A 15,904-nucleotide genomic window follows, 5' to 3' on the forward strand; every position below is an offset into this window, starting at 1 on the left:
ACTGCACTATATTACTTACTAACACATAAAGTAGTACAGCACTAAATAATAAATTATCTGCTAGATACAAATTGTCAGGGGGAGGGGGGGGGGGTGTTTTTTGTTTTTTTAACAATAAGCATTAGCATTAGCATTCTATATTAATGACCTCAGGATGATCTCAAACCAGAAATAATAAAACAACAGTCATTTAGAATAATCACTGGCCACCCCCACCCAGTGCTGACAGACAGTCTTTTTACCTTTGACCTGCCACAAGGACTGCTCAGACTTTGGAACCAGGGCAACACATTTGCAAGTCCCTGCAATCACATACAGTACGTCTTGAAAGCTATAAAAGCCAAAAGGCGAAAGCACAAGAATTAGTCTTCAGAGAAAGAGGGGGACTCTTCTTACCTTAAGGCTTCCAGGAGCTCAACCCATGATGTTGGGTTACAAGCTCTGCCTTGTGCTGTTTCTGGGCACATGCACACTAGCCCGTGAGTACAATATTTTTTTCCATTTAAAGGCAGTGGATTTTTAAAACTTAGACCTGTATGTGAATTAAATCTGTTTGTTTAAAAATATGTAACGAATGCTTTTTTTTAGCTTTGTGAAAAGTTGGCTCTGAAATGGAACACATATTTTACAAATTTGAGACGATGATATTTGATACTGTTTATGTCTCTTACGTTTTTAAAATAGAGCAAAACAAATGTGTAGCTATTTAATTAGACTTCGACATGTAAAAATTTACAGTAAATATTGTTAGTTTGTGTTAAGTGTTTTGCAAGGCACTGACAAATAAAATTACTATGTTTTTTTATTAGTAGTATTTATTACTGTATTTAACATGTAGCTTAAACATTCACCAAACAAAAATCCCCGGTTTCCCCTCGGGTTGGAGACTCAAATTCCTTAGCGCTTACATAAGACAGCGTATTTGGCATAAAATCTGCCAAATCAAATGCGCAGAGACTCACGCTTGGAATAAGAGAGTGGCCAAATGTGGCATAATTACTGTATTCAATCATTTGCAATTGTGTTGTTGCACTGTAATGGCAGCTTGTGCGTTTGTTTGGGGTTTTTTTGTTTTTCAGAGCAAGATGTTGGAAGTGTTGAGGAACCATCTCCAGCCTGCTTTTGTGAGTGTCTTTGTTGTCATTGTTTAAAAGTAAATATTTTACAATGTGTAATTTAATATTATAAAACGGGAAAATCAAAATGGGAAGCTTGAAATATTTAATTTCCATTATACCTAGAACGTATATAGAGAACTACGCATTAAATATTTGGCTTCAGTTCCATAAGTCCTGGATGTAAAACTTTGGTTTGAGTGGAGCTAGCCTTGAAGTTTTTATTTTAGTTTAGCATTTGATAAACTGGCTGTTGTTGTTCTAACTATTGCTGTAAATGCTTTAAATACTTTTCAGTGGCCAAAAGATACAGGCACTTCAGAAGATTTGTGTATGACTACGAAGCTGAGACCTTTAACACTGTGAATGGAGCTACAGACAATAAAAGCGGCCCCAAAGTCTCCTGCACAGTAAGTCTTCGAGCTTAGATCATTGCTGAGGAAAAATAACAGCAATCTCATGACCCTGAATGTAAAACAAGAAGTCCAAACAAACTGTTTATTCTGCTGCACAGGTTGAGGTTGATGTGCCCCAGACCTGTAGCTTCATCCTCCGCACAACAGACTGCTCTCTGAGCGAGGTTGTTGGCGTTGACGATGAGGGGAATCCACTGTATCGTCCTGCTGCTGGAGCTGAGGCTTTCAAAGCTGCCATGGAGAAGTGAGTCATCTTGTTTGTAGGAAAGATTTATGTATTTTGTTAATTGCTCTCAGAAATTAGGATCCAGGGTAACTGAGGAAATCAAAGAGTGACCTGAATGGCAGGCTGTAAATGATGATCTGTCCACGTCAACAGAAACACTCTAAAGATCACAGTTGAAGGACAGACAGATGTCAGGCTGTACCCTGAGGACAATGAGCCCGTCAACATCCTCAACATCAAGAGAGGAATTGTCTCAGCTCTCATGGTGCCTGTGATGGAAGAGGAGAAGAACAATGAAATGGTAGCTCCCCTCACTTGTTTATTACTTGATTTTTTCTTTTTTGGGAAAATTTTCATAGCTTCATAGTTGGCAATTAAATAACACCAAGTAGAGCCTGATTCAGTTTGTTGTTTAGTCATGCATAGATAAGTTGCACAAGGTGCAGATAAGCTGGCCCAGTCAAAGGAGATAAATACACTGTTGTAACAGCATGTTCCAACAATGACAATTTTCAGCAACAGGTCAAAGTCCTAGATAACTTTATCTTGTTATTGACATGCGCTGCTCTCATAATGGAGGTAATCTTTAAGAATGATTGATTACCTGATTTAAGAGATAAGTTAAAGGAAGGAATGCACGTCCATAGGTCCAGTTCTTACAGCTTGAATATTGAATTGTTTTGAACATCCTAATCATTTCCAGCCCACCGTGCACGGAGTGTGCTCCACCGACTTCACCGTCAACAACAAACAGGACATTGCTACTGATGTGACAGTCAGCAGGGATCTGTCCAGATGTGACTGGTTCACTGCCCGCAGACAGGACACCAGTCCCCTGGCTCTCGTCTCTGGGATGGTAAGAGTTCAACAAAAATCTGACACTGCCATCACAAACTCAGGCCAAGAGTCAAAATATCAGCACTCAATCATCAGGAAAAAAATATGGTCTGATTGCATTATTAAATGAACCCAAGCTATATTTCCATAGTATAAAACCACAAAGCAAACATCCATCCCTTTTTTCTTCCAACGTCAAGCCACAAAGTACATCTACATTTCCCAGCATTCTACATTCTCCAAACTTCTGACAAAACATTAATTTTTATTTATTTATTTATTTATTGCCTGTCAGAAATACGGCCTGTCCAAGCTGATCAGGAGCACTCAGAGCTGTAACTACAGGTTTGACAACCAGAAGAAACACATGACCAGTGGAACCTGCACAGAGAAACACATCTTCCTGCCCTTGTCCCATGAGTAAGTTTTATTTTGACTTTTTGTAGATTTTTCATGAATAATTTTGTGAATTCTCTTTGAAATCTAACGCACATTTGGGGATTTCTCTCTTCTGAAAAAAGAAACCAATATGGAATTTCTGCTATGGTGAAGCAGACTGTGACTCTGAGAGCGACTGCCAAGATCAATGACAGAATCTTTGATCACAGTGAGTGCTTCTGTTGTGTGAAAACAAATTTAGTAAAAAATAGGGGGGAAAAAACAATATAAATATTTTACGTGTGTCTCTAACATCCAGATTCTAATAGATTTTCCACTGCTTGTGATTTATTTCTGTACAGATGAGGACAATGTCAGGTACTTGCCCATGGATGTTGTTGACGACAAATCCCCAGTGCAAACCATGGATGCTGTCGCTGCCACGATGCAGAAGCTGAACTCTCTGTCAGAGACCAACGAGGGCGAGAAGCGCGCCGGCCTTTTCCGCCAGCTGGTGTCAGAGTTTCGTGGCCTGAAGGGGGACACCCTGAACTCGGCTATTGTTGAGATGACAGACATTTCACCCTCTCTGACGTGGCAAGCTCTGGCTCAGTGTGGTACACCAGAATGCACTAGCGCCATGCTCAAGCTTCTCAGGACCTTTCATGAAGATGCTGTTGAGGTTGATGCTGTTGTCTACGCCCTGGGGCTGCTGCCCAACCCTTCACAGCAGATGGTGAAAGACTTGTTGGCAATGGCTCAGTACAAGCAGAGCAAACCCATCATGTATGCTTTGAGCAATGCAGCCAGGAAGTAAGTGAACATAAATATATGACATTCTGAAGGACGCTCTCCTCGATGCAGTAACACTGAATTGTGGTACCTGTTGTAAATTAATACATAATCCCTAATGTCTGTCTTTTCCTCTAGACTGTATAAATCTGAGGGAGTCACTCCAGAGATCACAGCTGTCTACAACTATATTGCTTCTCTTCTGGGTGCAGACTGCGCTGGTGACAAAGACCTGACTTTCCTGACTTTAAGGGTAGGTAACAAGACGTGAATAAGACTACATTTTCATTCAAGAAACTTTATTATATCAAGACAATACAGAGGGGAAAAAACACATGATCCCACATTTCCTGAGGACAAAGATAGAAAAGTTTTAAAGGGAACATTTAATTGCATGATTTATGATTTGCTTTCATATTCTGTCCAGGTTGTTGGCAACATGGGAGACGCAATGGAGGCCACCGATCCTGCTATTAAGACCACCCTGCTCAAGTGCATGAGACAGCCCGCAACCACTTTGTCCGTGCAGCTGGCCGCCATCCAGGCTTTCAGGCGCATGTCTGTGACAGATGAGGTAACTAACCACATTCCTCTTCTACATGAGGAGTCTCCTTGCTTCCCGGTTTTATAGTGGAGACAAACTGCAGCTACAAAGACCATTAAGTCACTGTTTTTTCAAATTGTTTTCCTGTCCAGATTCGTGCCAACCTCCAGAGGGTCAGCCAGTATCCCAAGGGCGCTGTGCAGAAACGTCTGGCAGCTTATCTGATACTGATGAGAAACCCCGAGGACAGCGACATTGAGGTGGTGAAGAAGCTGCTTAACCAAGAGCAGAACGAGCAGATCAGGGCTTTTGTGTCCTCCCACATCTACAACATCATTTCCTCAACTGATTCAGAGACCAAAAAGTAAGAATGAAGCATTTTTCAGCTTAATGTGTTGTTCTATACTAATATAGCGCCGATTTGGGCACCCATCTATTTACACTCAGCTAATAGTTTTACTTTTAATCTTCACTCCAGGCTTGGGGAGAAAATAATGGATGCCCTGCAGGACACAGAAGTTTCTACACACAGCGACTACACCACAAAATCTCGCAACTATGAGCTGGGAATGGCACATGAGAGCATGGCGGCCAAAATTCAAGGCAATGTCATTTTCGATCCCAGCAGCACGTTGCCAAGAGAAGTCTTGCTGGAAACTACCCTGAATGCTTTTGGTTACAGCATGGATATTTGGGAGGTATGTACAGTGCTTCTCACGCACAATTATTTATGCCATTTTTACACCTTTAACGCTGAACTTTATTCATGGGGATTCATTTTATTTGATGGGACCTAACCCCAACAACTCCTGGTTCATTTTTGTATTCATATTATTAAATTCTTTTTGGCAGGTTGGCATGGAAGGAAAAGGCTTTGAGCCAACCATTGAGGCTCTGTTTGGCAAGAATGGATTCTTCCCTGACACAGTGTCCAAGGCTCTGTACTGGGCTGAAGAACAGATGTCACCAAAGATCAAGGAAGTTCTGGAGAAATGGGTTGCTCCACTGAAAATAGAGGGGCAAAAGGTATATCACTCGCATAACTGTTTCTGTTAAACACTCTTATTCTTAATGAACGTATCATTGTCACTCACACCAACGTATCTAACATATTGGTCCCTTTTTCTTAAGGCTCCTGAAAACCTTGCAACAGAAATTGTCCGCAACCTCAACAAGCTGGTAAAAGACCTGCAGAACCGAGAGTCCCCAGAGGCCATGGCCTACCTGAGGCTAATGGGAGCTGAGCTTGGCTACATCAAGAGCAATGAACTGAAGTCTATTGCTGAAAATGCAATGATGTATGCAGACATTTTCATGAGGATAGTACCTACAAAGGTAGTGTTCTGCAGTCATTAATATAGTGTCTATATAGATTTATTTTTATTTGCAGCTGAAAAACTCTATTTGTTAACTGTATTTCTCCCTGTCAGGTCATGTCTAACCTGATTTCAAGCACTCGCAATGAGATTTTTGCCCATTACATCTTCATGGACAACAAATTCATGATGTCAACAGCATCTGGCTTGCCTCTGACATTTGCTCTGTCTGGCACCTTTGCTCCTGGTGCAAAAGGAGGTCTTCGCATGACTCCAAACATGGTAAGGTTTCCATCTACTGTATTTAACCTGTGTTTAGCACCATACTAAAACAGCAATTGTTATTACAATGTTGCTGTTTTAATTGTTTGTTTCTGTGACATGTACGTAGAATTCTCAGTCATATTAATCCTGACTGTTGGTCATTTTTTCCCCACACACTTCAATTTTTCTGTGATCCCCTTTGTTTCCAGGAGCTGGTGTTCATGCCCGCAATTGGAATTGAGTTCATGACTCAGATGGGAATCCATGTGCCTGAATTTGTTGTCTCTTCAGTTGAGATGCACACCAACATGTACCATGAGAGCTCTTTCAATGCCAAGATCACCATGGAGCAAAACCAGGTCAAACTTTCCATCCCTGCTCCACAGGGCACCATGAAATTCTTAAGAATCAGGTAAAAAAAAAATCTGATAACTTACTTTGTGTAATACAAGTAAATGGTATTAATTGATATTGATTATTCAATCAATATCATATAAATATTAATTATAAAGAACACTACCAACAGGGAGCATATTGCATTTCATATATTCTGTGTTTTTAATAATGTTGTTAGAAGTTGTAAAGTAATTTTGCTGTTCTTTGTTTGAAATAGCAACAAAGTTATGATTGTGGGTGCTGGACACGCTACAGTGATCCCACACAGACTAGCCGACTCCAGCTGCAGCCCTCTCTTCTCTGGAGTCAAATACTGCACAAAAACACTTCATGGTGACGCTCCTGGCAAAACGGCTGCTCCTTACTTCCCTCTGAACGGAGAGACTGAGTAAGATGTCCTTTAAAAAGTCAGGTTTTGCTTTGTTTCTTTGTTAAATAAGAAATGGAAATGCCTTAAATATGATCATGTAACATATTTCCATTTAATGCTAAATATTGTTTAGTATATTGTGGTACAGTTGAAAAGAAGATGGTTAAATACAGATAAGAATAGGTCAAGATGAAAAGATTTTAGCTCATCTCAGATGGTGGTTTTAGCTGGATATATGCACATGAGATTATAGATTTTATTGCTGCACAGTACCAAATTGCATTAGAAGAAATAAAAATGTACTAAAGACTTTATTTTTACCCAAGGTTTGCTCTGGACATTGAGCCTACTAAAGAGGTCTCTGAGTACACAGCCAGTATCACCTATGGCGAAGAAAAGGACGGACGCCACAAGGTTAATTCTGTGAAGATGACCCTGAGAGCCGAAGGTATGAATATTGCTTTTTTTTAATCAAGAATTTTATTACATGTGCTGCCTCTTTCTTTTCTTTTTCTTTTTTTGAGTTATACAGATAAGTGATTAACCTTTTTCTGACTCTGTGACGTCAGGTGCTCAGCCTACTGAGGCTACAGTCACCATGACATACAACAGGAACAGAAATGTCTTCAGCACTCAGATCAACATACCTGACTTTGATGTTGAGGCGGGCGTCAAGCTCGGCATGACAGATAGCAATGCCGGAGGCAAATCTATTACCCTCGAGATCTCCAACAAGAACGTGCCTCAACTCACTCTGACTGGCCGTGCCAAGTGAGTAAACCCAGCAAAATATTTTCCTAAACTGTTCCGTTACTTTACTATAATTCCACTGACCTCTGAAATTAACTGCTTTTTTTATTATTAATTATAGGCTTCAGGCTATGACTGATGGCATGCTGCAGCTTCAGCTGTTAGTCCCCTCACTCAGGACAGATGCCACAGTCACTGCTACCATGAGCAAAGCCGACGGACTCACCATGGAGATCAGAAGTGATGTCAAGCTCCCAGAGATCTCCTCCATTCAGGCAGTCACCTTCAAATATGGTAATTTTGCTCAAGAAGAGTGGCAATGGAGCTCAAAGAATGGTCATGTCAGGCACAGTTTAAAACACTGTCTTTTTACTGTCACAGGCGAAGAGCAGGCTGAGGTTCAGCTGATGTCCAACATGAATGCTGAAACAAAAGTCCCAGTGCATTACACTAAGGTCGTCCAGGCCTGGCTGAGGAAGACTGCAGAGGATGTTATGGACCAGCGGGTTATCGAGACTGATATGAAACTACGACACATCCTCAACAAAGGAATTGAGGTAAAAAGAATTTTATACTAACTGAATGTTTATTTCGTAGTTTTTAGTCTGTCCAGACTGAATCATAAGAAATATGATGTGTTTTAATCAGGCCAGCAATATCTGGATGGACAAAGTCTCAGCTGATTGTCCCTATATGGCGAGACTGAGGAACAGCTTAGCTATGATGGAAATGCCATCTGTGCCTGAAAACCTGTTCATGAACCTGTAAGTGAAGCAAAAACATTAACTAGTATCTTCACAATTGTTATTATAATAAAAAAAAAACCTTTCAAACCTTATACTGAATAAATACAACATTTTAACAAGTTCCCTACTCTCACCATTTCAACAGTGAAAGCACACTGATATACCAGTTCAACCAGGACCGTCTGACTATCACCATCCCAGTTCCTTTTGGGGGCAAATCATCTGAGGAGCTGAGGATACCTCAAATGGTCACCACTCCACACATTTCCATGCCGAAGTTGGGCATAGATTTTGCCTCACGAGGAATCCAAATCCCAACTTTTAACATCCCATCTGACTATGATCTCACCCTGCCTCTGATGGGCATGGTGGAAATGGCTGCCAAGGTCGACACCAACTATTATAAGTGGGAGGCAACAGCGTCTGCTGGTAACAACACTGCAGAGTCTCCTAACTATGTGGCCAAATTCAACATTGTGGCTGACAGTCCAATCAAATTCCTCTCATTTTCAGCTGAGGGTAATTCTTTATTCTTTATTCTTATAAACTATACATTTGTTATTGAACAGTGCAGAAAAAACATAGACGCTGAGACGAATTGTTAATTTTTTTTATTTGTCTGTTCTAAAGGAGCAACCAAAATCACTGACACAGAAGTGGAAACTATGGAATTCACTCTTGATGGTTCCCTGAAACACATGCTGATCACCACAGGTTTTAATGTTCAGGAAACCATTGCAGTCACAGACAGTTTGATGTCAACTGGCCGCTACAACGTGCATGCTGTTGCCCCTGTGGGTCTGGACACCTCCCTGACTATTACTACCCAGATGACCCTTGACTCTAAAAAGTTTTTTGGAAATGTTAACACAAATGGAAGTGTCACTGTTGGACCCATGACCGCTTCCACCACCTATCTCTACACCTTCTCGGTCGACCCAGCGAAGAAAGAAGCAATAATGCAGAGTTCACTGAATGTGAAGTCTGAAGACCTGAAGCTTGAAAACAAGATGAAGGCATCATATGCAGAGGAAGAGCTTCTGTTTGACTCTAACACTAAAGTGAACAGCGACCCCATTGTGCACAACACCAAAATTAACCTTAGGTACAAGGATCTCAAGTTTACCATCCAGTCCAGCTCTGAGACACAGGCTGACGAGAGGATGCTTCGGAGCCAGATAGATTTTGCTGCCTCTAGAGGACAGGCCAGTCTCAGAATAGAGAATCTAGCCGATGATACAAGCAACCGTATCTACTCACTGCTTACCGGTTCCCTTAATCCCTCTGGCATGGAGGTCAACACTGAGGCCTCCATGAACATCTTTTCAAGCATCGCCTCTCACAAGGCCGCCTTTTCCCTGAACACCAATGGCCTGACCACCAGCTGTACAACAACCGCCCAGCACAGTCCATTCACATTTGAGAATATTTTCCATGGTACAGTTGACACTTCAAGTGCCACCATGTCTCTCACAACAAAAGGAGGCATTAAAGAAAACAAAGCAGAGCTCACCATTGGAGGCAAGATTGCAACCACAGAAGTCTACTTTAACAGCAACTTTGAGGCTAACCTCTTTGATATTAACAGCAGGAACAGAGTGAACTTCAGAGTGAATGAAGATGGCTTGACTCTCTCTAACAACATGGTTGGATCTTTCAAGGAGATGAGGACTGAAAACACAAATGCACTGTCTCTTACACTGAGATCTTTTACCCTGCAGTCCAAGACTGACAACTTGCTTGACAGCAGCAACTCTTACAAGCATGACATCACAGTCAACATGGGCCGTTCTGCTGCCTCAGTTATTGTGAAAAATGACCTGAAGATAATGGAGGTTAGCTTCGTGAATGATGCCCAGTTCAAGGCAGAGCCCTACAACCTGGAGCTGACTGGAACAGTGATGGGAGCTTTCTCAGAGGAAGAGCTCAGACACACCTATGAAATCAAGTTTATTGACATGGTCCTGTCTGCAAAGTATAACACCAACGGTAAACTCCTGGGAACTCAAATGACGCATACCACTGATATCGAGGTTGCTGGCCTGACCATGAAGTTCAACAATGTGGCTAACTTCAACTCCCCATCTCTTCATCTGGACAGCAAAGTTGCAACTGTGGCTGCACCCTTCACCCTGAACATTGATTCCATTTTCAATTCAAATGGTGCAGTGAATCTGTATGGAAAGCAGAGTGGCGAATTATACAGCAAATTCCTCCTGAGAGCACAACCCATGTTTTTCACACAGTCATTTGAGTACAGAGCTTCAACCACACATGAACTAGAAGGCAGACCAACCATTACAACAAATATGGACAACAAGTTCAGCAGCATGCTGAACCTCCAAGAGCAAAGTGTCGCACTGAAGGTGACATCTAAAGTAAATGAGCACGCCTTTGAACAGGAAATGAGTGCCTACAACAATGCAGAAAGAATGGGTGTTGAAATGGCAGGAGCAGTCTCCACTCTCCTCTTCAGTGAGTCCAGTCAAAATTATGCCATCTCTGGATTTGTGAAATATGACAAGAGCAGTGACAGTCACTCTCTCCAGATCCCATTTATTGAGCATCTGCCTGCATTCATTGAAAAGATGAAGAGCACAGTGGTGGTACTGATGGACAACAGCATTGAGATGCTAAAAGACATCAACAACAGGTATGAGATCAGTGCCAAGTTCCAGCTCAAGGTGGCAGAACTAAAGGAGGCCATTAACAACTTTGACTTCAACCTGTTTGTCCAAGACCTGAGAAAATTCATCAGCTCAATGGAAAACTACATCACCAACCTGACACCCAAGCTCCCAACTGAAAAAGTTATGAACATACTGAAATCTATCAAAGACACCATAATGGTTTGGATGAAGAAACATGACATTGAAAACAAGTTCCAAGTGATTTATACCAAAATTGAAGAGATTCTCTCCAGCTTTGAAGTTGAAAAAACGATTGGAGCCTTCATGGATGAGATTGTTAAAATGATGAAGCAGTATCAGGTCAGAGAAAAGATTCAGCGTGCATTTGATGCTCTCAGGTCAATTGACATTCAGCCTGTGATGAAAAACATAATGGTACCTGTTCAGGAGCTGTTGAATGAGCTATATGCCTTTGACTTCAAACAGCTAATTGATGACATGAGTGACTATTTCATCAGAATGATCCAGAAAGTAAGGTCCTTTGATTATGACACCCTCACCATGGAGCTGAAAGAGAAAGTGGCAGAAATGAGCAAGATCCCCTGTTTTGGAAAACTTTATGGAGAGTTCAGAGTTATTTCACCTCATTATAAACTCACAACCACTGCTGACCTGGAGAACACCACAACAATTTCTGATACACCAGAGTTCAAAATGAACCTCATCTCAAAGACTACATCTACTTTGCGAATCCTTGACTTCACTGTGGAAGCCAGTGCACATTTATCTGTGCCCAAGATGAGTCATGTGTCCATCTCTGAGCTCATCAAGGTTGATCAGTCGTCTTTTGAACTTGACCACAAGGGTCAAATGACCTTCTATGGTCTGACAGCTGAAGCTTCTGCTGATACTATTGCAGCAGCAAAAACTGAGCTCTACTCTGCAACCCTTGTTAACAATGCAGTCTTCAACATGGAAAATGGAATTTCAACCACCGTAGTCACTACGTACGTACATGGCATCAACATGCCTGCCCTTAACATCTTTAGTGAAATGGAGATTAAAGAAAATGTAGTTTTCCTGCTTAAAGATGGCTCCATCCAACTGACCTTTAACAATGTGGCCAGAGAAAAATATGCAATTCGGGACTTCTCAGATGAGGCACGCCACAAGAGCGACTTGTCAGTGGTCATGGATTTCCATAAAGCCAAAGTGAGTTTCACTGGAACAACAGACAGCAACTTTGTGAAAACGAATCAGAATGTTGGTGCTGAAATATGCATTTTCAGCCACGTAGTTGTTGATGCCAAGGCTGAGACTGAAACACCTTTCATTAAAAACAGCGTTGCAGAACTCAAGTTCGAGGCAAAGGTTGAAGACATGAAAATTGATTTCTCTGCCTCTCACAGTGCACAGCTGGTTGGTCAGGTTGAAGGAACTCTCTCAAACTCAGCCCTTGCTCTGGTCACACCTAATGAGCTTAAGCTTGATACCAAGAACACAGCAAATACCAAAATTGCCCTTCCATTAAAGCTGTCTGGAAAGATAGATCTCCAGAATGACATTGCTTTCACCGTGAACACCGAAGTGCAGCAGGCTAGTTGGACAGGTCTGGCTAGATTCAACCAGTACAAATACTCCCATTACTTTGCTGTGGACAACAGAGAAACAGAAATTAACCTGTATTCCCAAATCAAAGGAGATGCCAATCTTGATGTATTGAAGCAGCCTATCACCATTCCTGAAATTACCTTGCCATTTGTTGACATGAAGACACCAAAAGTGGAGGACTACTCACTGTGGGAAGACACTGGTCTGGGCAATCTACTAATCACAACAGAGCAAACATTTGATATGAGCTCCAGGCTGAAGTACACTAAGAACCATGAGTTGATCGCCATTAACATCAATATGGATCCAGTCATCAATGCGTTTAACACCAATTTCAAGACACTGCACAAGAAAATGATGAATGGCAAGGATAAGGCTGCTGCCATACTCGCTACATCATATGACAAAGCAAAGGAAGAGTATGAAAAATATAGCACTGAGTTGCCTAAAACTATTACTGTCCCTGCCTATAAGGTTCCCATGATGAACATTGAGACATCAACATTCACAATTCCCCTGCCTGACTTCACCCTCATCACAATGCCCACTCTGCGTGTGCCCTCTGCCCTGCGCAAGGTAACTCTTCCAAAAATCACCCTGCCCAAAATTCAGAGCATCAAGATCCCAGTTATGGGTGATATGACCTATGAGATCTCCATGAAGACACCAATGATCACTCTCAAGACTAACGCAAGCATCCTAAAGCAGGACAGCATCGCCATCAAACTAGATGCTTCTTCAACATCTGAATTTGAGATCCTGAATGGAATGATTGAGGGCAACACCAATGTGAACGTGATGGGTGGATTTAAAATGGCCTCTCTCCTCAATGTGAAACATTCAATGCTAGAGGGACATCATGACAGCACCATCTTCTTAACTACTGAAAATGTAGCTATCGCCATCACAAACACAGCAAAGGTCAACATTCTTGACCTGACCATGGAAATCTATGAGGAGATTACTGGAAATCCAGAAGAAGGCCTTATTGTCTCAGTTTCCAATCCATCTGCAGGACTCATTGCAGTTCAGATGCAGGCTAAGCGACCGGCACAAGTGAAAGCAAGACTCTATGGTCGTTACCCGGTAAGATGATAGTCTACTATCGATGCACTTTCTAATAAAAGCTGATTTTTTTCCAACCTAAATGATGTATTATTTAAATAATTAACTTATTGGTTTTTATGTGTCCTGTTTAGTCTGAGCCATCCACAGACATTGATATCTTGGGTCTGAAGATGTCTGTGATCAACTCTGAGAAGCTGAACCTTCAAACAACCTGGAATATGGAAATACCATACGAGATGATGCTCGGAGCGAAGAAACAGGTGCCTGCGGTCATGGAAATAGTGTCTGAATCTGCTGTCATAACATACAAGGCGGTCAACAAACAAGTTAGAAGACTCGAAGGTTCCTTTGCACAGGCTAAAAAGCAGGGTAATGTGATGTTCAAGAGGGCTATTAACAGTCTTGAATCAGTAAAATCTTGCAAGATTGTGACCACTGTCACAGATAATACTGTTTTAATCCTCGAAAACTACCAGAAGAAAGTTGAAAAGTTCCTTGATGCTGTTGTTAAATTTCTGAGAGCGACTAGGTTCCAGATTCCTGGCTATAAAGAGAAGCTGTCTGGGCTTGAGGTCTATCAGAAATGTACTGCTTTTGTTGCTGATGTATCTGAAGAAGCAATCCATAAGATTCCAGAGTACCTTTCTTCCATGTTTGCAACGGCACTTGATTATTTCCAAGCCACTGAATTCACCTTCCCAGGTTCTAATCGCATCGTCAGTGGAAAGGAAATTCTTGACGATATGTTGGTAGCTTTAAAGAAAATCCAGGACCAAGTGGTTGTTACTGTGAGAAAATTTAGAGATATCCGGCTGGAGGACATTGTAAAGAAATTATCAGCAATCATGCAGTTTACCATCCAACAGAGTGAGAAGCTTCTCCAAACTCTGAAATCCCAGAATCTGGAGACACTTTCTGACTTTGTGAGTACTGCATACAACGATGCCATGAACTCTCCTGTTATGGCTGGCGTTATCAAGCCGGTTGAAGAGGTCTGCAGAGTTGTAATGGAATATCTAAAAGCTGTGACTGCTAAACTCCAAAATATTTTGGCTGACATATCTAGTAAACAACTCACAGCTGACATCCAGTCCTGGATTAATTCAATGGTGAAAGGCATTAATACTCTGCACAACAATGCCATTACATCCCTGAAGGAAAAAAGCAAAAATGTTGAAAAATATGTTAGAGTAAGTGACCAAAAAGTAGAGGTTGACATCCCTTTGCCATTTGTTGCCAAATTCAACTAAGCAACCATAGCTAACAATGATATAGGATATAGTGTCTGTATTGACTTTCTGTGTTTTGTAACCAACGGTGTAATAGTGAATCTATTTTCATAACAGCAAACCAAACTGAGCAATAAAAATTATGCCTGTATAATGTTTGTTCCTTTGTTTATTATTTCACAACAGACGCCCAGTGCTCCCTTTGTGTCTTGTACTATTTAAAACAAAAGCCCTGTCTGGGTATCAATAAATACAGTTTGTACTGCATTCATGTCTGTGCATTCTTTACATAAAGTTTACCTTGACTGGTTAAAAAGATTGGAAGCTAATGGACTATAAATATTTCTTCATGTAGTTTTATGTTTTCCTGTACAGATTTAAAACAATAAAAAGCTTACTCCCTAAAGATCACAGCAATACACCCTTGCTAGTAATTTTTATCCTCTGGTCTAATTTTAGATCGGACACAAATAGTTTCTGTGATATACACACACACACACACACACACACACACACACACACACACACACACACACACACACACACACACACACACACACACACACACACACACACACACACACATTTCTTATAATAAAACAATCACAATATAGAAACAGAGTCATTTTGACCAGGGTTATAACAATAGTTAGAAGTCAAGTCTCAAAATGTACTGCCCCTTTGGAATAATAGGATTATTTTGTCTGGGGACAGCTACAGGCTATGTGTCATCATGAGAAGTGGTGAAATAAGTATACAGCTTATTGACTCGTATAACGTGATAAATAAGTCATTAGAAGTATAAACAAACTTAAATCTTTAAAGGGTTTGCAAATAATATGAGAACGAGTAAACTATGAGACTCTTAAAAGTAAACATATTCATAATAATGGGAACGACGACAAATTTATCAGACTGTCTGTCATAAAAACAAGAAAATGCAAATATTTTTTAAATCTATCAAAAATATATTTATAACTAAAACAAATGATGCTGTTATTTATTATTTATTAGGCAAATGAAAAACTGAATCCAATGTTTTCTTACCCAAATATGAACAAGTACACTGGACTTCTCTGAGATCTCAAATATGAACCAAACATAACATTCAAACACTAAAATTGATTTTTCTATTCAGGAATGTTTGTAAATAACTGTAGTAAAAATAATAATAATGTGCTTTAAATATTTTTTCAGCTTTTCTGTAAAATGGTAA

General features: G+C 40.8%; 1 protein-coding gene across 1 annotated transcript; it reads left to right on the plus strand.

Moving 5' to 3' along the window:
• The first annotated feature begins 259 nt into the window (after positions 1–259).
• Positions 260–14,972, plus strand: LOC146652376 (apolipoprotein B-100-like). Its single transcript, XM_085382434.1, has 26 exons — positions 260–479; positions 1,080–1,124; positions 1,413–1,525; positions 1,630–1,775; positions 1,911–2,058; positions 2,461–2,613; positions 2,890–3,014; positions 3,116–3,201; positions 3,335–3,785; positions 3,903–4,017; positions 4,192–4,338; positions 4,461–4,672; positions 4,787–5,006; positions 5,161–5,334; positions 5,440–5,643; positions 5,739–5,906; positions 6,098–6,300; positions 6,502–6,672; positions 6,981–7,102; positions 7,224–7,425; positions 7,526–7,698; positions 7,786–7,961; positions 8,053–8,168; positions 8,296–8,669; positions 8,781–13,477; positions 13,591–14,972. Exons 1-26 carry the CDS (start codon positions 422–424, stop codon positions 14,707–14,709), a joined length of 9,918 nt encoding a protein of 3,305 aa, XP_085238560.1. The 5' UTR covers positions 260–421; the 3' UTR covers positions 14,710–14,972.
• The last annotated feature ends 932 nt before the right edge of the window (positions 14,973–15,904 follow it).

The sequence above is a fragment of the Rhamphochromis longiceps genome, linkage group LG15, assembly GCF_057381845.1.
Source record: "Rhamphochromis longiceps isolate RC_006_pf linkage group LG15, R_longiceps_female_GT1.1, whole genome shotgun sequence".
Lineage (NCBI taxonomy): Eukaryota > Metazoa > Chordata > Actinopteri > Cichliformes > Cichlidae > Rhamphochromis > Rhamphochromis longiceps.

Excerpts from the sequence above, each read along its gene's own strand:
- LOC146652376 (XM_085382434.1), top strand. The coding sequence starts at position 422 with ATGATGTTGGGTTACAAGCTCTGCCTTGTGCTGTTTCTGGGCACATGC. Across the intron at positions 2,614-2,889 it reads TGGCTCTCGTCTCTGGGATG|AAATACGGCCTGTCCAAGCT; the intron begins GTAAGAGTTCAA and ends ATTGCCTGTCAG. Across the intron at positions 6,301-6,501 it reads ATGAAATTCTTAAGAATCAG|CAACAAAGTTATGATTGTGG; the intron begins GTAAAAAAAAAA and ends TGTTTGAAATAG.